This window comes from Carcharodon carcharias, chromosome 13, assembly GCF_017639515.1.
Source record: "Carcharodon carcharias isolate sCarCar2 chromosome 13, sCarCar2.pri, whole genome shotgun sequence".
Classification (NCBI taxonomy): domain Eukaryota; kingdom Metazoa; phylum Chordata; class Chondrichthyes; order Lamniformes; family Lamnidae; genus Carcharodon; species Carcharodon carcharias.
In genome coordinates this window covers 129,133,963-129,154,938 of record NC_054479.1, presented here as the reverse complement: position 1 = coordinate 129,154,938, position 20,976 = coordinate 129,133,963, and the positions used below count along the sequence as shown (strand labels likewise).

The following is a 20,976-nucleotide window of genomic DNA, read 5'->3' as shown; positions in this document are numbered from 1 at the left end:
TTTGATATTATCCTTAATTTCCTTAGTTAGCCACAGATGGTGCATCCTTCTCATAGTCTTTCTTTTTCATTGGAATGTCTCTTTTCTGAGAGTTATGAAATATCTCCTTAAATGTCTGCTGCTGCATTTTTACTGTCCTACCCTTTAACCTAATTTCCCAGTTCACTTTAGCCTGCTCTGTCTTCATACTCTTGTAATTGTCTGTATAAGTCTAAAACACTAGTATTGGACCTACACTTCTCATCCTCAAATTCAATCATTGTTATGGTCATTGCTACCTAGAGGTTCATTCACTATGAGGTCATTAATTAATTCTGTCTCATTGCACATTACCAGGTCTAGAATCGCCTGCTCTCTGGTTGGCTGTAGAATGTGCTGCTCTAAGAAATTGTCCAAAATACACTCTATGAATTCATCTTCCAAGTTATATTTGCCAATCTGATTCATCCATTCTACATGTAGATTCAAATCACCCAGAATTATTGTGACACCATTCTTACAAGCTCCTGTATACCCCGTCCTATAGTGTAGTTATTGTTAGGGCAACTATAAACTATCCCACCAGTGACTTTGTTCCTTTGCTAGTTTTTATCTCTACCCAAACTGATTCTACATCTTGAATTTTAAAACTAAGATAATCTCTCACTATTATACTAATGTCATCCTTAATTAACAGGGCTATCCCTTTTCCTGGCTTTTTATTCTTCTGAAATGTAAAGTGCCCTCGAATATTCAGGTCACAGCCTTGGTCACCTTGCAGCTATGTCTCTGTAATGCTATCAGGTCATACATATTTATTTCTATTTGTACTGGCAATTCATCTGATTTGTTACGAATGCAATGAACATTCGCATACAGAGCCTTTAGTTCTGTCTTTTTACTATTTTTGAAAACTCTGGCCTTATCTGCTGGTGCACTTTTCAATGTATTAGTATTATTGTTTAATCATAATAAATAAATAAATTATTATTGTTTATCACAGGGTGACATTGGAGTGGGGGCCCAAGGACCAAGAGGAGCCCGAGGCATTCCTGGTCGTAAGGTGAGATTCTTCCATTTAAAATCTTTTTCTCCCCCTCTCTTTTTACCTCTAGCACTCTTTCTATCTTTTTCCTTTCATCCCTTTCTCTTTCTATCCATCACTTCTTCCATCCCGCTTTCTCCCCCTCTCTCCATCTCTCAACTTCTCTCTAGCGATCTCTCATTCTTCTTCTCTATCCATCTCTCTCTCTACCCTATATATTTCTTTCTGTCTATGGAACAGTCCCTCTCCCTCTCCCTGTATATATTTCTCTCTGTCCACAACTCTCTTTTTCTCTTCTTCTCTCCCTATCCATCTCTCCCTTTATCTATTTCTCTTTCTCTTCTCGCTCCCTCTCTATCCACTTCTCTCTTGGCCCCTCTCTATCCATCTCTCTCCCTAACTATCTTTCACTCCTTTCAGCTTTTCTCTGCCTCTCTCTCTCTCGATCAATCTCTTTCTCTATCCCTCTCTCTTTCTCTATTTTCCTCCCTCTCTCTGAGATATGGGAGGGTATCACTAACTATAGTGTATTTTAACTGTACAAAGTAATCATAAACAAGGGATAATACATCAAAGCTAGGTTACAGCCCAAATTATGTAATATTTTCAGCTGCTTTGAAGAGCATGGTAGAAATCCTGCTACTGATAGAAATAGTATTCCCTGTTTAAGCATTACAATATTTCTAGTTTTAGGTTGAATGAAAAAGAATGATTTCATTAAAGGATAAAATGTTTTCAACATCAGCAGTCAAGCTAGTTCATAAAATTCCTTCTTCAGTGCTCTGTCTGAATCAGAATGTCTCATATTGGTCACATCAGAAACCCACAGTCAATGAATGTTACATACTCAATATGCTGAATGAACACAGAAAGGAATATTAAACACACATACTATAGATTGCATTACAGATCCATTACTAACTTATGTTCTTTTAAAATAAATTTCTAGGGAGTTAACGGTGCTCCTGGATCTATAGGTGTCCCAGGACTCATGGTAAGTTGCTGGGATGCGAGTGGCCAATCAATATAAGCAGAAATGTTTCAAAGCAGTGTTTTTCAGAAGTCAGGGTCCTAAATTATATATATATATATTTTTAAAATAATTTCTCCTTTCTTTACTTTCCTTGCCCTGCAGAAATATCAGCACTCTGCAATCACAAGGATACAGTGCTCTCAGTCTCTGTCTCTGTTGGGGTTACTCTGTAATCAGATGGCAGATATTATGAAGTCTTCCACTCTAATATGTAATGTGGCACTAGGTAGGGAATTTCATAAGGATATTGACCCAGTGATGATTAACAGAACTGTAAGGATGTCCACCTTCCAATCACCTGGCATATCCTTCACATTCAAGGATGTTTGAAAGATTGTGCGTCGAAGCTTTTCTCACTGACTTCCTTCAGGTTATACCTTGTTAATAAAGTCTATCATGTTGATTAGGCAAGATTCATCCATTCTAAAACTGTTTTGGAAGTCATTTTCTGGGGGAGGTGGTAGTGGCGGTGGCACAGTGGAATTGTCACTGGACAAGTAATCTAGCAACCCAGGGTAATGCTCTGGGGATCCGATTTCGAATTCTACCATGAAAGATGGCAGATTCAGTAAAAATCTGGAGTTAAACATCTAATGATGACCATGAAACCATTGTTGCTTCTCACCTGGTATTAATGCCCTTTAGGGAAGAAAATTTGCCAAGCTTATTTGGTCTGGCCTACATGTGACCACAGATCCACAGCAATGTGATTTACTCTTAAATGTCCTCTGAAATGGCCGAGCAAGTCACTAACAAATGACAATGGCAAGCTCAGCCTTTAAATTCTCCTAACATCTGGGGGCTTGTGCCAAGATTGGGAGAGCTGTCTTACAGACCAGTCAAGCAACAGGCTGACATAATCATACCTTACAGGTAATGTCCTAAACTCCACCATCACCATCCCTGGGTATGTCCTCTCCCACCGGACAGCACAGGTGGCAGCACAGTGGTATATAGTTGGGATGGCGATTCCCTGGGAGTTCTCAACATCGACTTCGGATCTCACGACATCTCATAGCATCAGGTTAAACAGGGGCAAGGAAACCGCCTACTGATTACCACATACTGCCCCTACCAACACCACCCCCCGCCGTCCCCCCCCCGCCCCCCGCCCAAACCTCCCACCACCAGCTGATAAGTGAGTACTGTTCCATGTTGAATACCACTTGGAGGAAGCACTGAGGGGGTTAAGGACACAGGGTGTACTCTGGATGGGGGACTTTAATGTCCATCACCAACAGTGGCGAGAAAGCACCACAACAGACCGAGCTGGCCGAGTCCTAAAGGACATAGCTGCTAGACTGGGTCTGCAGTAGGTGGTAAGGGAACCAGCAAGAGAGAAAAACATACTTGACCTCATCCTCATCAACCTACCTGCCGTGGGTGCATCTATCCATAACAGTATCGGAGTGACCATTGCACAGACCTTGTGGAGACAAAGTCCCATCTTCACATTGAGGATACCCTCCATCATGTTGTGTGGCACCACCACTGTGCTAAATGGGATAGATTTCAAACAGATTTAGCAACTCAAGACTGGGTAACCATGAGATGCTATGGGCCATCAGCAACAGCGGAATTGTACTCAATCACAATCTGTAACCTCATGGCCTGGCATATCCACCATTACCACCAAGCCAGGGGATCAACCCTGGTGCAATGAAGAGTGCAGGGGGGCATGCCAGGAGCAGCAACAGGCATACCTAAAAATGAGGTGTCAACCTGGTAAAGCTACAATACAGGACTACTTGTTTGCCAAACAGCAAAAGCAGCAAGCGATAAACAGAGCCAAGTGATTTCACAACCAACGGATCAGATCTAAGCTCTGCAGTCCTGCCACATGCAGTCGTGAATGATGGTAGACAATTAAACAACTGTGGAAAAGGAGGCTCCATAAATATCCTCATCGTCAATGCTGGGGAAGCCCAGCACATCCGGTCAAAAGATAAAGCATTTGCAACAATCTTCAGCCTGAAGTGCCGAGTGGATGATCCATCTCGGCCTCCTCCTGAGGTCCCTAGCAACACAGATGCCAGTCTTCAGCCAATTCGAATCACTCCACATGATATCTGGAAATGGCTGAAGGCACTGGATACTGTAAAGGCTGTGGGCCCTGACAATATTCCACCAATTGTACTGAAGACCTGTCCTCCAGAACTCGCCATGCCCCTAGCCATGCTGTTCCAGTATAGCTACAACATTGGCATCTACCCAGCAATGTGGAAAATTGCCCAGGTTTGACCTGTATACAAAAGGCAGGACAAATCCAACCTGCCCATTTACCACTCCCTCATCTCTTGACGTTCAGTAAAATGATGCAAGGGGTCATCAACAGTGCTGTCAAGCAGCACTTGCTTAGTAATAGCCTGCTCACTGCTGCTCAGTTTGGGTTCCACCAGGGTCACTCAGTTCATGACCTCATTACAGCCTTTGTTCAAACACAGACAAAAGAGCTGAACTCCAGAGGTAAGGTGAGAGTGACCGCCCTTGATATCAAGGTAACATTTGACCAAGTGTGGCATCAAGGAGCCCTAGCAAAACTGGAGTCAATGGAAATCAAGGGAAAACTCTCTGCTGGTTGGAGTCATACCTAGCATAAAGGAAGATGGTTATGATTGTTGGGGGTCAATCATCTCAGTTCCAAGGCATCACTGCAGGAGTTCCTCAGGTGGTGTCCTAAGCCCAACTATCTTCAGCTGCTTCATCAATAACCTTCCTTCCATAAGGTTAGAAGTGGGGATGTTCGCTGATGATTGCACAATGTTCAGCACCAGTCGCCACTCCTCAGATACTGAAGCAGTCCACGTCCAAATGCAACAAGACCAGAACAATATCCAGGCTTGGGCTGACAAGTGACAAGCAACAATCATGCCACACAAGTGCCAGGAAATGACCATCTCCAACAAGAAAGAATCTAACTATCGCCCCTTGATGTTCAATGGCAATACCATTGCTGAATCCCCCACTATCAGCATCCTTGGGGGGTTACCATTAACCATAAATGGGACTGGACTAGCCATCTAAATACTGTGGCTACAAGAGCAGATCAGTGGCTCGAAATCCTGCAGTGAGTAACTCACCTCCTGACTCTCCAAAGCCTGTCCACCATCAACAAGGCACAAGTCAGGATTGTGATGGAATACTCTCCACTTGCCTGGAAGGGTTCAGCTCCCACAACACTCAAGAAGCTTGACACTGTCAAGGACAATGCAGCCCGATTGATTGGCACCCCATCCACAAACATTCACTCCCTCCACCACCAACGCATTGTAGCAGCAGTGTGTACCATCCACAAGGTGCACTACAGAAACTCACCAAAGACTCTTAGACAGCACCTTCCAAACTCATGATTGCTACCATCTAGAAGAACAAGGGCAGCAGATACATGGGAACACCACCACCTGGAGGTTCCCATCCATGACACTCACCATCCTGACTTGGAAATATATCACTGTTCCTTTTTTGCCGCTGAGTTAAAATCCTGGAACTCTCTCTCTAACAGCACTGTGGGTGTACCTACACCATATGGACTGCAGCGGTTTAAGAAGACAGCTCACCACCACCTTCTCAAGGGTAATCAGGGATGGGCAATAAATGCTGGCCTAGCCAGCAACGCTCACATCCCAAGAATGAATAGAAAAACATTATCAGGACTTTTCCATACACATGTTCTTCCATTTTGTTTCTCATTGTGGATTCCATTAATTTTCTGATTAATGATCAGATTAATGTATTTGCAGCTGGAAGATATGACTTTATCTACCTTGTTCAATATGGGAGCTACGTATGCCCATTTTAAGTCTCTCGGAACCTCCTCATTCATTGACTCTGTCAAAATAACTGAATAATTCTAGCATCTGCTTCCTCGTTTGCTGAATTGTCTTAAGTATAGTTCATCCATATTAAGGGCAGGGGGTGGAGGGGGCTTAATGAATTTCTGTTTCTTTAGTTTCTTGAAACCTGAGCTTCGCCAGCCTCAAAGCCCCAAAGCATAAATGACACATGCTTGAAGTTGAATGTTATATTGTTAGTGTCCTTTCTAGTAAAAAACCTTCAAAATAGTAATTTCAGCATGTTAAGCACCATTGTATGTCTTCACTTGCTATTCTACTTGAGTTCCTTAAGGCAGGGAGGTCCTGTAGCCTGCAGGCTACATGCAGCCACTGAGTCCTACTAATATGATATTACAAGACTAGGTAACTAAGTCCTCATTCCATGTATATTTCTTGCTTACTAGTAAAAGCAATTTGAGATCTTTAAAAATGAGTGCAGACACGAAATTAAACTTTACTTGTGGTCTCAAGCCTCTATATTCCATTTTTTAATTCATTCATGGGATGTTGGTGTCACTGGCTACACCAGCATTTATTGCCCATTCCGAGTTGCCCTTGAGAAGGTGGTGGTGAGCTGCTGCCTTGAACCGCTGCAGTCCATGTGGTGTAGGTACATCCACAGTGCTGTTAGGAAGGGAGTTCTAGGATTTTGACCCAGCGACAGTGAAGGGACGATATATTTCTAAGTCAGGATGGTGAGTGGCTTCGAGGGGAACTTCCAGGTGGTTGTGTTCCCATCTAATTGCTGCCTTTGTCCTTCAGAATGCTGGAAGGTGCTCTCTAAGGAGCCTTGGTGAATTGCTGCAGTGCATCTTATAGATGGCACACAGTGCTGCTACTGTGTGTCGGTGGCGGTGGGAGGGAACGTTTGTGGATGGGGTGCCAATCAAGCTGGCTGCTTTGTCCTGGATGGTGTCAAGCTTCTTTGCTATTAGTGTGAGAAAGAATGTTTTGCCATTATACACTGTATCTACTGCTGCAACCCTTTCCATAAAAGCAAAATATTGCAGATGTTGGAAATCTGAAACAGAAGCAGAAAATGCTGGAAAAACTCAACAGGTCTGACAGCATCTGTGGTTAGAAAAACAGAGTTAACATTTCGAGTCCGTATGACTCTTCTTCTGAGCTCAAGAGAAATAAAAATGCGATGAAATTTATAACGTTTAAGGGGGAGTGGTTGTGGAACAGGTGAATGCTATTATCACATTCTGCTTTCTGACCTTAATGCCACCATCAGCACCTCCTTTAACCAGTGCCACTACCATTAACACCCCTTTGTCCTTTTGTTCATGACATCTTTGGCGATCTCTCCTTTGCCCCCACCTGTCGCTGGCCTTCTATCCAGCTTCACCTGCTCCACTAGCCCCCGCCCCGTTAAACAGAATAAATTTCATCACATTTTTACTTCTCTTTAGCTCTGAAGGAAAGTCATACAGACTCAAAACGTTAACTCTGTTTTTCTCTCCACAGACGCTATTAGACCTGCTGAGTTTCCCCAGCATTTTCTGTTTTTGCCACCCTTTCCAGTTGTCTCTTGGCCTGTGAGGTTTACCCAGCATGAGTCAATATCTTCAGCAGAGGAGGAAGAAAGTTAAGGCGGGGAAAAGTTTCAAGACAGTCTAAAAACCCACTAAAGCTATTATGTTAAATCTTTGCAAGGTCTGTGCTTTTGTAAGTGTGGAATATAACTTGCAAGAGCACAGACATATAACTTACGTGTCATAGGAGCTCTATGCATAGATTCTGAATGTACCTTTCTGAGTTTTACTCATTTGCTTATTAGTCAGATTCCACTAATCAGACGTACTGTTCTGTCATATTTGCTTTTCATCAGTAACAGAGACCAGTTAATTAAAAAAACATGCTTCTTATGTCCTCTTGACAGGGTCTGAAAGGATTGCCTGGTCAGAAAGGAGAAAAGGTACAACCTTTAGTAGAATATGTGAAATAAAGGTCCTAGTAATTAATTCATAGAATCACATAGCACTGCAGGAGGCCATTCGGGCCTATGTGTCTGTGCCAGTTCTTTGAAAGAGCAATCCAATTAGTTCCAGTCCCATGCTCTTTCCTATTTGTCCTGAAAATGTTTCTCTTGTTCTCTGGCTGTCAACCCGTATCCTCTAGTTACCAACCCTTACTCTTTGGCTACTGACCCTCTTAACCAGTGGAAACAGTTTGAATTGATTGACTCTTCAGAAAGGTGGAATTTATAATGATTTAATCATTACTTTACTAAACACAGAAGCAATGCAGCACTGGTGATTAGAGATGATCTGGTAACCAGGTGAATCTCCAGTCGCTGTGTATGCAGCTAGATGGAGACAGATTGGTGCCAGGTTCTATATGCCTTTGGTTTATTGGTTCAAAGAGTGATGGTAATTGTGAACATTTTCCTGCATGCAGTGTGAATCTGAGACTTCCACTGCTGGATTCTGCTATTTTCGCTGTTGCTCTCATGCTAAGGAGAGTGTGTCATTCCCAGAACTGGCACACCCCTGGAACATTACCCCGACCCCATCCCTAACCCCTACAAGCACTCTGGTCCATAAAGTCAGAAAGAAAATCCTTTAAGCATTCCTGTTGCAATTTAAATTTCCTTTCTAGCCTCCAATTAGCAGAGTGCATCAAATATTGCTGCAAAGTTGAATAATTTATCCTTCACTGACACCAAAAGCATCTTTGAGTTCTGGCGAGATTAATGTTTAAGCATTTGAAGATTGTAACCAGTTTGTGCTAAGTTCATTGCAAGCAGTCTCTTTTACTCTTGTTCATGTTCTGAGTGGTATTTCACTGAAGACACAATCCAACTTAGGGTGCTTCTACTTAGAAACAATGCACCTGTTTCAGTTTATAGAGGGGAAGTATGTGTGGACATGTGGGGGAGGGGTGTGACTTAATTTAATTTCATCCAGTTCCCCCTCCTCCATTCCTATTAATGACTGGTTTCACTGCTATAAGTTAACTTTTGGCTAATCAGCCTGATGCTCATTTGCAACATGCTTGAATGCAGGAATTTTCAGCTTGGTGAAAATCCTGACTCTTCTTCAATGTAACGCAATTACTGTCTGCTCCCATAAACTGTGTCTGACCCTGCTTGGTGTCGGGAGCCAAGGTAACAACCTTATTTAAGAAGGCTCCCTTCAGGGATCCCACCCTATGTGGGGACCCCAGGATGTTAATAAGTCTTCCCAAAGACTTCTGGGCCATAGGAGAAGTTGTGGGTCCTTCCCCAACTTTGTGCCTTGGGGTTAAGATCCCAACTGTCTTGTCTGTGCTTGAGTGGATTTCTTGTAATTTAGCTGTGTTTTCCTCCTGTTTGCACTGCATTATTTCTTTATCACTTCTACTATGGTGATTGTTCCTCTGAACTGCCTGCTCTTGTTCCCTGTAACTTTTAAATCAGCCATGCTATATGTACCTCCTCACCTCTGAATCATTGCTGGATTGACATCAAACATCATTACACCATGTCCGACTATAACTCTTTCTTAATTTCCCCAGCCCATCTACTGCTGAAATCTTCATTCAAGTCTTTGTCACATCTAGACTCAACGATTCAAATGTGCTCCTGAAGGACCTCCCATCCTCCATTGACTTCAGGCCATCAAACCTCTGCCAATTGCATTTCGTCCTGCACAAGGTCCTGCTTGTCCATCACCCCTGTCATCATTGACTTACATTAGCTTCCAGTTAAAATTCACATCCTCATTTTTTTATTCCCTTAATGGCCTTGAACCTCCCTATTACTGTAACTTTTGCCCATCCTTACCTCCTTTGATCCCGCTATTGGTGGTCATGCCTTCAGACCCCACATCCTGGAGCTCCTTCCCACAACTCCTCGATCTCTCAACCTCCCTCTCCTCTTTTTATGACCCTTTTTAATCACTCTCTTTCCATATGAACTGTGATATAAATAATTTCCATCTTCTCCAGTTCAGAATAAGTCAAGAAATGCTTTAGTAAGAACCAATCGTGCCAATGTGTTTTTGCTTGCATTTCAGGGAGCTAATGGGATACCAGGAATCAAAGGTGATAAGGTAACTACTTGTGGTAGAATTGTTTCTAAACTATCTTTTAGAATACATTTACAGTGTAGTAACAGGCCAGTTGGCCTAACAAGTCTTTGCCACTGTTTTACTCCACTGTTTTACTCCTAGTCCAATCTTGTTCCAGTTAAGCTTTAATATTCCCCTTTCTTCAAACAACTATCTAATTGCCTTTGAAAAGGATTTAAGGAATCTGTTATAACAATAATGATTTATATTTCTTTTCTTTAGGGAGACCCACAAGGCTTTTCTGGACCTCAGGGATACAAAGGAGACAAGGGAGAGCAAGTAAGGAAACATTGGCTTGTTCTGAGATAAAAGCTGAAGAAATAATTGTAGGAGACATATTTTATCAACATCTACTAACAGATATATTAAAAGCCTAAAAGTACCACCACACCTGTCTAAGAACAGTAAAAGGGACTGCTTAGTACTGCGGATGCTGGAAATCTGAACCAAAAACAGAAAATGCTGGAAAAACTCAGCAGGTCTGACAGCATCTGTGGAGAAAGAAAGAAAGTTAACGTTTCGAGTCCGTATGATCCTTCTTCAGAGCAGCTTGTTCTATTTGTGTAATATTGTCTTATCTATGTATCTCTATGATCCTGATTACTGGACCTTTCCAGTTACTGCTCCAATTACTTAAAACATTTCTTAAGTGAAACAAGACTTGAAGGGGAACAACTTACAGCATCATGGGAAAAGGACAGGGGAATGGGGGTAATTCAATAGCTCTTTTAAAGAGCCAGCATGGGCATGATGGGCCAAATGGCCAACTGCTGTGCTGTATCATTCTGTGATTCTAAGATTTCCTTCTCCATTGTGCCTGTTTTGGTGCATTCAATTCTGAGAAATTCAGCGTAGATATTCAGCAGATAGAAATCTATCTATCTACCATATCAAGTGTACAATTAATAAGCCAAAGATGACAATGGAAATTGAAACAATCATTTCCTCTAAGGTTAACAGATGTCAGCATTGACTCAGTGGTATCACTGAGCCAAAAGGTTGTGGTTTCAAGCCTCGCTTCAAAGACTTGATCACAAAACATACATTGACACTTTAGTACAGTACCCAAAGAGATAACAAAAAGCTGCATGAACATGTTGGCTCCTTAGCAGCTGGGACTGGGGAATCTCATGCCATGAAAGGAGACTGGTCAAGGATCCATAGTGTAGGATAGGAGACTAGATAGGAGTTTGATGTTTTGCTTAAGTAGCCTCACAGAACTTTATCTCAAGAGATCAAATTTATTGAATGGAGTTCATGATAGAGAGCACATTGTGCATGCCCTGTTGAATGAGCAAGCTTAATGGAATCTATGGATGTCTTTTTTTTAAGCATGCAGCTTCCTTTCTTGTAGGGTGATAGAGGTCCACCAGGGTTCGATGGTGATAAAGGAGAGAAAGGTGAAGATGGACCTCCAGGACTTAAGGTGAAGATTTCATTCCTTGTCTTCACTGTTACCGGGTTGAAATCAATCAATATAGGGTGGGTTTGTCAAACCAAATTGCCTCTTCCTGCTTCTAATACCTGCTGTTTCCTGTAAATAGTAAGCTGCTTATCATTTTTGACACAATAGACAATGTTATTCTACAGTAATCAGGAGTCACTCAACCAGCCTGTAAAAGTTCAGCAATTTTAAAAAAAATACAAAGGCACAAAACCTCAGATGATGTTAGATGTTAGATGAAAGATGTTTCCTTCAGAAGAGCGAATATAAATGGAACAAATTTTCAACAAGAACAGTCAATGCAGAATTTAATGTTATTGGGGACAGGTATAGACTGAGATGATCAAATGTTGCATGGGATATATTCAGGTAATTTCACTAATCATCCACTCCAAGCAGACTCAGATGCATGGAGCATGGATTAGAGAAAGGACTATAATATCGCTGAAAAGGATCTGGCCTACACTCCCTTCAAATGTAATTCTGTGCTACGAAAGTGGGATCAGAGAACTTATTGCATTGTTCCAGTACCTCCAGACTGGGAATATGGATGAATAATCTGAAATTTTGCTTAATTTTTTTTGAAGATCGGCCTATTTATTTGTCCGTATTTATACAGATCATTTCCAGATGGGGTGGTGGGTGGTTAAGATAGAGTCGATGAGTTGGTTGATTGTTCATGATTTGTAGAAGGTCTGGCTTGATTGGCTGAATGGCTTGTTTTCCTTCCACGCTTTCTTATTTGATAGGATCTGCTTCAGGATTGGTACGTGGTTGTTTAATGATCTATGGTTATTTTTGTGTTTCCTGTCCAGGGTCACAAAGGAGAGCCAGGATCAAAAGGATCAATGGGATTATTTGGGGCCAGAGGTCCTGCAGGACAGAAGGTTTGTACTTATGTGTAGTCTCGGGTCTGTAGAGAACACTGGCTTGTTTGAAATGATGACATAATCTGCAATAGTGAAGCTTGAGTTGTGTTAAGTGCCATCTAAGGCCCTTAGCTTGGAGTTGCTAATTCCCTTCCAGTTATATCTGAATATATGGTTGATTTTTCAGTAAATTGATCCAGTTATCACTTACAGTAAATAGGTCATGATGGTTGATACCCAACAGTAGATGTTACTGTGAAGAACAAGAGCCATTTGATATCACCAGTGACGTTTGTTTGCAGTCAATAAAAGTTGATGTGCCACAGGAAACGTAGGAACAGGAGTAGGCCATTCAGCCTCTCATGCCTTTTCAGCCATCCAAATATATCAGGGCTGATCTGTAATTTAACCCTATTTACCCACCTTGGTCTTTAACCCCTAATACTATTGCCTGAATAAAATCTAACAATCTCAGTTTTTAAATGTTCAATTGACTCCCAGACTCAACAGTTTTTCTGGGGAGAGAGTTCCAGATTTTCATTAAGCCTTGCATGAGGAAGTGCTTCCTGATATAACCCCTGAACAGTGGGGACTCCAACTATAATCTCCTTGTGGTTAATAATGTGACCTGAACCCATTCAATGGAATTACTTGTTTCTGTAATAATGATGACTCTCAGTGCCAACCCTGATTTGGGAAGTGCTTTAAGTCATTGGAAGGAAATAATGTTAACCTTGAAAGCCTTGGAGGGCAATAGTACAGTGAATTTGAATTGGAATTTGGAGTTCATTACTGATGTTCAAGGATTGGCTGTGGATACTAGAGGAAAATTAGAGTTTTCAAGACTGAGGGCAGGATTTTCCAGTGCTGCTTGTCGTTGTATCATCTGGTCCCACTGAAAGTCAATGAGCATAACGGGACCACAAAATCCGGTCCTGAGTTAAATAATTTTTAGTTGAGAAAGGTATTGAAGGATATGGAATAAAGGTGGGGAAATGGAATTTAGGTACAGATCAGCCAGGATGAGATTGAATAGCAGCAGACCAGGCTTGACACTGAATGCTCTACCCCTGTTCCTCCGGGTAGAATCTAATCCAGACAATGGGCTGCTTGTCTGCTGTTTGGAGAGCCAGCAAGAGCCCAGTGTCACCTGTGTTGGGAAGGCCTGCCATATTAAGTGCCTTTCACTTAACTAGCTACAGCAGGCCTTCCCCAGGATCAAGGACCCCCGAGGGCAGAAATTCCACTCCCCAAGAGTTGCTAATCAATCAAAGGTACAGGATCAATGAGAGACATGGGCCATAGGTGGGGGATTTGCAGGGGGGGGATAGTGGGGAGGGAGTCACTGGCTAGTGGGGGGAAGTGGTATGTCGGTAGAAAGGGCAGCCCTTCCCGATGCCAGATCCCTTGATCAGATACTGTGCCTTTGAACAAGGGAAGGGCCAGGGGGAAATTTATCAAATCATTTAAAATGCCTTCAAAAGTTAACGTAAAAGTGCAGGGAAAGAGTCCATCCAACAACAAGTTCCAACACCCTAACAAGGGGAGACTGGTCAGTCATGAGGAACTCTGAATATTATAATGAAATCTAACAATACCTATAGACCACTAAGGAATCAAACAAAGCAGGATTATAGGAGGCTCGTGTGCAGCATAAACACCAGCATGAAACTGTTCGGCCACAGAGCCTGTTTCTGTGCTGTAAAAACATTGTAATATCCCAATGTGTTACTTACTGATCGAGGCTGAGGTTATGATTGTTTTTATTTCAGGGTGAAGCAGGCGAACATGGCGGCAATGGAATCGCAGTAAGTTTAGATGAAGATTTTGGCTAAAATAACCTATTTTGTATTAAACTATTACACAATGATCAGCCAACACAAGTTAGAACAATAGGAAGCTAAGTATGAGGATAGAAAACTTGCAGAATGTTTTCCTGTTTCATAGAATTTTACAATAAGTTACTCAAGAAGGTTCTGAAGCAGGTAGTTCAAATGGGTTCAAAAGACAAAAGGATTGAGTTTACAATGTATTAAATGTTTGTACAATAACATTACTGACAGCAATTTGTAGTCCGTACAATTTTTCCACATCTCTCCATGTTTTAGCAACCAACAGAGTAAATTCTAATTCGGTAGTATCCACCAGTCCTATCTAGGAAGGTTCTTTTGTATGTCTGGATATAAATCTGTGGATCTCCAATCTCTTCTGTAGCCTTCGGCTCCCTTGTTCTGAGGCGCATCTTCCTCATCTCAAACAGTTCACCTTCACCACACTGATTGCAGCGTCTCCAGAAGAAGGCCTACCACAATTTTCTCAGGTCAAATAAGGATGGACACTAAATGTTGGTCTTAATAAAAGCAGGATGCTGGATATTTGAAATAAAAACAGAAAGTGCTGGAAAACCTCAGCAGGTCAGTAGCTGTGGAGAGAAAAACAGAGTTCACGTTTCAAGCCCAATATGACTCTTCTTCGGAACCAAACTCTGTTTCTCCAACAATTCTGCAAAATGCTGGCCCTGCCAGTGACACCAACATCCTGAGAATATATTTTTTTAAATTTGCTGGTGGTCAGCAAGTTGCTTGCAGATTTTGTCTACATAAAAACAGTAACTGCATTTCAAAAAGTAAACACCTAAAGTGTTGTGGGATTTACTGGGAACATGATAAACAGCTAAATAAATGCAAAGATAAAAACAAAAAGATAAAAACAAAAAACTGCGGATGCTGGAAATCCAAAACAAAAGCAGAATTACCGGGAAAAACTCAGCAGGTCTGGCAGCATCGGCAGAGAAGAAAAGAGTTCTGTCGAAGGGTCATGAGGACTCGAAACGTCAACTCTTTTCTTCTCCACCGATGCTGCCAGACCTGCTGAGTTTTTCCAGGTAATTCTGTTTTTGTTTTGAAATAAATGCAAAGGTCTTTTTCTGCCTCTCTCTTGCTGGTGTCCTGCATCATGACTCTTGTTCCTTCACCCTGCTTTCTGAATTTAAAAAAATAATCATTTGCAAATCATCATTGTTTCTGTGTTCATATTTATGTCAGTGCCTCATATGACTTGTTTTCCATTGAAGTAAAGTGACATTTTTCTATTTGTGCTGCTTTGCACACTGCTGCAGTCCTCAAGGATAAATCTATTTGCACTGTAACTCAGCAGCAGCAAAACAAACTTGCTACAAGCTGTATAATGCTTATATGGAGGTTTCATCTTCCTCTTGTTTTATCATGCATAAATGTCAGTGGAGTTGGAAGTAGAAATGGTTTAATTACAAAAAACCTGTCTTTAAAAACAGCGTAAGCCATGACTAAGAGCATTAACTAAGTACTGATTTGCTGACCAAGGCTGTTGGAGCAGCTCATGTTAAAGCACCTTATTTGGCTCCACCTACAGCATAATAGGTAAAGTATGACATGGGATTGCAGTCGAGTCACACAATAACAACTTGCATGTATAGAGCACCTTTACCATAGCAAAACACTAAAGATCTCATCCCATGTTCAATCCTTTTTATTTTGGAGCTGTTTTACTCAGCTATTGGCTTTCCAATGCCTTTTCACAACCTGCTCAAAATCACCTTTATATTTCATTAAAACCTATTCACTTTCTTTCCTTTTTTCAAGAGAAATTGCCTACAGGCTATTTGACCCATTTCCTGCTTCAGTTATGAGTTTTCAGCATGATAATACTCTATTCCTTTACCTGTTGTTCTCTCCTATTTTCCCAGTCTGGGTCAGTGCTAAGAAGTCCCCTGTAACTTCTCTGTATGATATTAGTGACAAAAATCCCTTTGAACTGTAACAGATGATTAAGGGTCCTGTGGCTGTTGCATGTCATCCCTCCACCAGCCCATTACAGCTTTACCTTCCATCTGGTTGGGCGACAGGAGGCAGGATGAATATCTCATCCAGAGAATGATACCTCTGACAGTGCAGCACTCTCTCTGTACCGCACTGCTGTGACAGCCTATGTTATGTACCTCAAAGCTAGACTACTATTAACAGAGTAAATTTGACACACTGCAGGACAGTACTTAGAATTCCCAGCTCTAACTTTTATTGTTACTTGTTCCCATCCTGGTTGCCGTCTCCAAGCTCAGTGGTGCACATTAGAATTTATCTGGCACCCAATTGGTTTAAGTTTCCATCACCAGATCTGGCTGCACCACATCAAGCGTTATCAGGTCTCAACTCTGCTGTGCTCCCCTCATCTTCTTTTCTCACTATTCACTGTTACCTTATACCCTTCTGCCCCTACCATCCTCACCTTCAACATCAAATTGCAATGAGTTCAAAAGATTTTTTTGTCACTAATATCATACAGAGAAGCTAAAAATCAGAGGGAGGCCATGCAGCCCACCCGTCCATGTTGTTGTATACCCTACACATAATCGAGACCACCATTCTGCTGATCTTGTCATTTCAGCCACTTGCCACCAAGCCTAGGCTTCCTCAGATGCTTCTAACCCTAGCCCTGAAAATACACCTTTCTCTAGTAGTTATATTATCTTTCCTCATAGAATCATAGAATAGTAAGGTGCAGAAGGAAACATTTTTTAATTCATTCATGGAACATCACTGGCAAGGCCTGCATTTATTGCTATCCCTAATTGCCCTTGAGAAAATGTTGGTGAGCCGCATTCTTGAGCTGTTGCAGTCCTTGTGTAGGCAGATCCATGGGCCTGAATCTTCTGGTTGGTATGTGGGGGCGGGCGCTGCTTGCCGACGCATAAAATGACGCACGGTCACGTTGGGCAGGCGTCCCGATGCCACCATGCATCATTCCAATCCTCAGTTCAGCGGGCAAGCAGCAGGGTCCACTGCGCGCCCGCCAAACTGTCAAAGGCCTATTAAGGCCATTAGTTAACTAATTAAACTGATTCTCAAGGCTGCCCATCCAACCTTAAGGCTGGCGGGCAGGCGAAGAGCCCAGGCGGCCTTCGCATTTTTCATGGAACCTCATCCATGGGTGGGATGAGGTTTCATGAAAGTTTTTTTTAACTTGAATAAACATTTTTAATAAAATTCATAGACACGTCCCAGCTCATGTGACACTGTCACATGAGGGGACATGTCCGATTAATTTTTTCAAATCTTTTTTTCAGGTTTTCACAATGAACTTAAAGTCCCTGAGGCAGATCTGTGCCTCAGGGAGATTTCCGCGCTCTTTTGCACGCATGCGCGAAAGAGCGCAGGCCCCAACTCTCCCTTCTCCCCCCACCTGCAGAGGCAGTGCTCAGCGCTTCCAGGTGCACGTCACGCTGGGTGGGCCTTAATTGGCCCCCCCCACGTAAAATGGCAGCGTGCAGCCGATCGCGCCCATGCCTGCTTTTGTCCAACCCGCACGACGGGGAGAAAATTCTCCCCATGGTGCTGTTAGGAAGGGACTTCCAGGATTTTGACTTGATGACAGTGAAGGAACAGCAAAATAGTTCCAAGTGAAGACTGTGCGTAGCTTAGAGCAGAGCTCCCAGGTGGTGTTCCCATGCACCTCCTAGGTAGTTCTTCAAATACTTATCCAATTTTGAAAGTTACTATTGAATCTGTATCCACTACCCTATCAAATAGTGCATTCAAAATCCTAAGCACTTGTTACATAAAAATGTTTTTCTTCATGTCATCTCTAGTTCTTTTGATGCATTCTCCAAGCTCATCTTGCTCACAAGACCTACCTGCTACTCCCCTCATACCCATTTTCATTAAATTGCTGAACACACAACTTCTCTTCCTGATCCTCACATGGGAGGATTTTATCTCTCTTCTGGTACTCTTTCTTCCTCCATTTCAAAAGTGCTACCACTATACCCTTGTTCTCTAAAAACACACTCTCAACCACGCTGTCCTCTGCCCAATCTTCAACCTCTCTTACCCCTGCTTAAATCTCTCCAATCAGGTTTCGGCTGCTGCCTCAGCACCGAAAGGGCTGTAGGAAGTCACCAATTGCATCCTCTGTGATTGTGACCGTGCGCACACAGTATCTTTAAAACATTAACATACAGTGACCTTTTATTTTAGACATTGTCTCTTATCATTATGCTCCAGGGAGAACCTACCTATATAAAAGGAGGTGGACGCAACTTCATTCAAAAGGGATTGAATAAATGCTTCAAAATTGTGAAAGTCAAAAGGGAGGATGGAGTAAGGTTAATTGGATAGCTTTCTCAAAGAACCAGCACAGGTACAACAGGCTGAATGGCTTCGCTCTGTGTTGTGAGATTCTAAGTTTCAATGATTCTTAACAGAACTGAGAATCAATTTCATTGCTGTATAAATTGCAATTTCCTCCTCCAGAGGGAGCCATTTTATTACATCTTCCTACAGCAGCAAGCGACCAAAAATGCATTAACATTTCTCAGGCTTCCCAACATCCTCTGCTGCACCTTGTTTTCTCTAATTAAATTTGATTATGTCGAAAAAACAAATCTATTTTTCTGCACAGTGACTCATGTCATAACTGGGCCTTGGGCGAAGTTGTTTCTGTATATAAAATACATAAATATATACACGTATGCTAACATTCTTTGGCTATAGATTAATAGGTGAAATTCCGGTTTGCAGAAGGAAATGTCACAAAGCATTATTGCAATGTTAGATATGTAATAATGAGCAATTATACAGAATATCTCTGCTAAGCTCTTCAGGCCTGTCCAATGTTTTGAAAGAAAGGCTTACTTTAAAGGCTAAAAATCAAAATAACTGCAGAAAATGGAAATCTGAAGCAAAAACCGTAAATGCTAGAAGCATGCAGCAGGTCAGGCGGCATCTGGCGAGACAATGATTAAGTTACCATTTCAGGTATCGACCTCCATCACTTCTTAAGAAGTGTCCACAACTAAAATATTAACTTGTAAAATATTAACTTGTTTGTTCTCCCCACAGATGTTGTCTGAATCATTGAGTGCTTACGGCATTTTCTGTTCTTCTTAAAGACTCTCTTCTCACACTGCCAGGGCTGTATTTTAAAAAATCAAAAGGTTCCAACTTTGCCTTTAAAAAAGCTTTTTAAAAAATGTCTACTTTGCAATTTTTTAAAAGATTGTTGATGACATTATCAGGTTGAGAGGTGACTCATTGTTTACAAGGAAGCAGGCAATAATCTTTCTTTAACAGATAGCTTGGATGACAAGATTCCCTCATTAAAAGAAGCCCAAAGGCATGACTCTCTTCAGAGGCAGTATCAATAACATTACTTCTTTTTTAAAACAAAAACTTGCATTTATATGGAACCTTACCCAACCTTGGTGTGTCCCAAAGTGCTTTACAGCTAATGAAGTACTTTTGAAATGTAGCCGCTATTGTAATGTAGGAAATGCAGGTAATTTTCAGAGCAAGGTTCCACAAACAGCAGTGACATATTTATACGATAATCCGTTTGAGGGATAAATGTTGGCCAGGACTTTCCTGCTCTTCTTCGAATAGTAGTATGGAATTTTTTTGCTTCCACCTTTGTCCCTTCAAAACAATAACTGTATTCAGGTAACAACACTATAGCAAGAACCTTTCATTATTCAATAAGGCTGGGACTCATTTCTCCATAAAAAGAGTGACCTAATAGGGGACTTTAAAATTATGAAGAGGCTTGATAGAGTAGACATAGAGAAGATAGACCAGGCTTTCATCATGGAGGCAGGAATTGAGAATTTTCATGGCGTTGTGATCCAACCTCCATCCTGGCAGTGCCAGCCGGTGGGATTTTCATCCAGCAGACACTGGGATGGCCTGGAATCGGATGGGGCAGCAGGCCTGTGGCTGATACCAAAGCCAGGTTAAAAGGCCTGCCTCTGTTTGCTGAGACATCAGTTCCCAACCCAGCCCCTTTCCAACAGTGCTGAAAATAACTGGAGACAGAACTGGGGGCAGGATTTCTGAATCTGCCCTCCGGTTGCCATTTTTTCCTCTTTCCAAAATCTCTGCGGTCTAGAATCAATTATTAATAAATCCAATAGGGAATTCAGGCAACAGTTATTTACCCAGAGAATGGTTAGATTGTGGAATTTGCTATCACATCTTTGAGGAGTGTGAATGAGTGAGATATGGGCCAGAGTCTTGTGTTCTGAGGTTGGACATGCGCCCAACCCGAACACACATGAAATTATGCAAAAAGACATGGGGCGTGTGTCCTGACATCATTGTGCACGTGTGCAATATTGAGGTTGATGGGCATACTTGGGAGTTGGAGCAGTGCATTAAAAAGCCTACTAACCACAATTTTACGTTGCCTGTGTGATTCTTAGCTCATCGCACGGGCAAAACAGGTGGGCGGAATTCACATTTTAATAATTTCCTCATCCACGGGTGGGATAAAAGGCACCTGGAGCAGCAGTACTTTCTCTGTCATTGCCAGTTGTTTGGGTGTGAGTACAGAGTTGTCCCAGGGTTACTTGGCATCTTATTTGATTGTCAAGCCTGCCTTTCAGTATCACAGGTCTTCACCTCCCCTGGAAGGTTTCCCTGAGGAATGCTCCTTCATTTTCAAGGCACTGCTCCTCTTCATCACATCTAGTGGATTCTGCTGGCGGAACCTCCTCCAAAGAGGAAGAGAGAGGCAGGAGGGAGAGGAGGCCAACTGGGCGTAGGCAACATCCCAGGGACAGATCTTTAACAGGAGAGGCACAGGCTCAGTCGGTGCAGGGCCAGCAGGGAAGCCAAGGTGGGAGGGCACGCCAAAGACACCACTACCTAACGTCTAAAGTGTTCAGGCAGAGCTCCAACTATCTCCAGA

General features: G+C 42.2%; 1 protein-coding gene across 1 annotated transcript in view; it reads left to right on the top strand.

The window, feature by feature from the left end:
- LOC121286153 (collagen alpha-1(VII) chain-like) overlaps nt 1–20,976 on the top strand; it is a 190,725-nt gene that overhangs the window by 33,676 nt on the left and 136,073 nt on the right. Inside the window, exons 4-11 of the mRNA XM_041203134.1 lie at nt 983–1,042; nt 1,974–2,018; nt 7,776–7,811; nt 9,892–9,927; nt 10,168–10,224; nt 11,300–11,371; nt 12,205–12,276; nt 14,031–14,066. Coding sequence (XP_041059068.1) covers nt 983–1,042; nt 1,974–2,018; nt 7,776–7,811; nt 9,892–9,927; nt 10,168–10,224; nt 11,300–11,371; nt 12,205–12,276; nt 14,031–14,066 — 414 coding nt within the window. The remainder of the gene's footprint in view (nt 1–982; nt 1,043–1,973; nt 2,019–7,775; nt 7,812–9,891; nt 9,928–10,167; nt 10,225–11,299; nt 11,372–12,204; nt 12,277–14,030; nt 14,067–20,976) is intronic.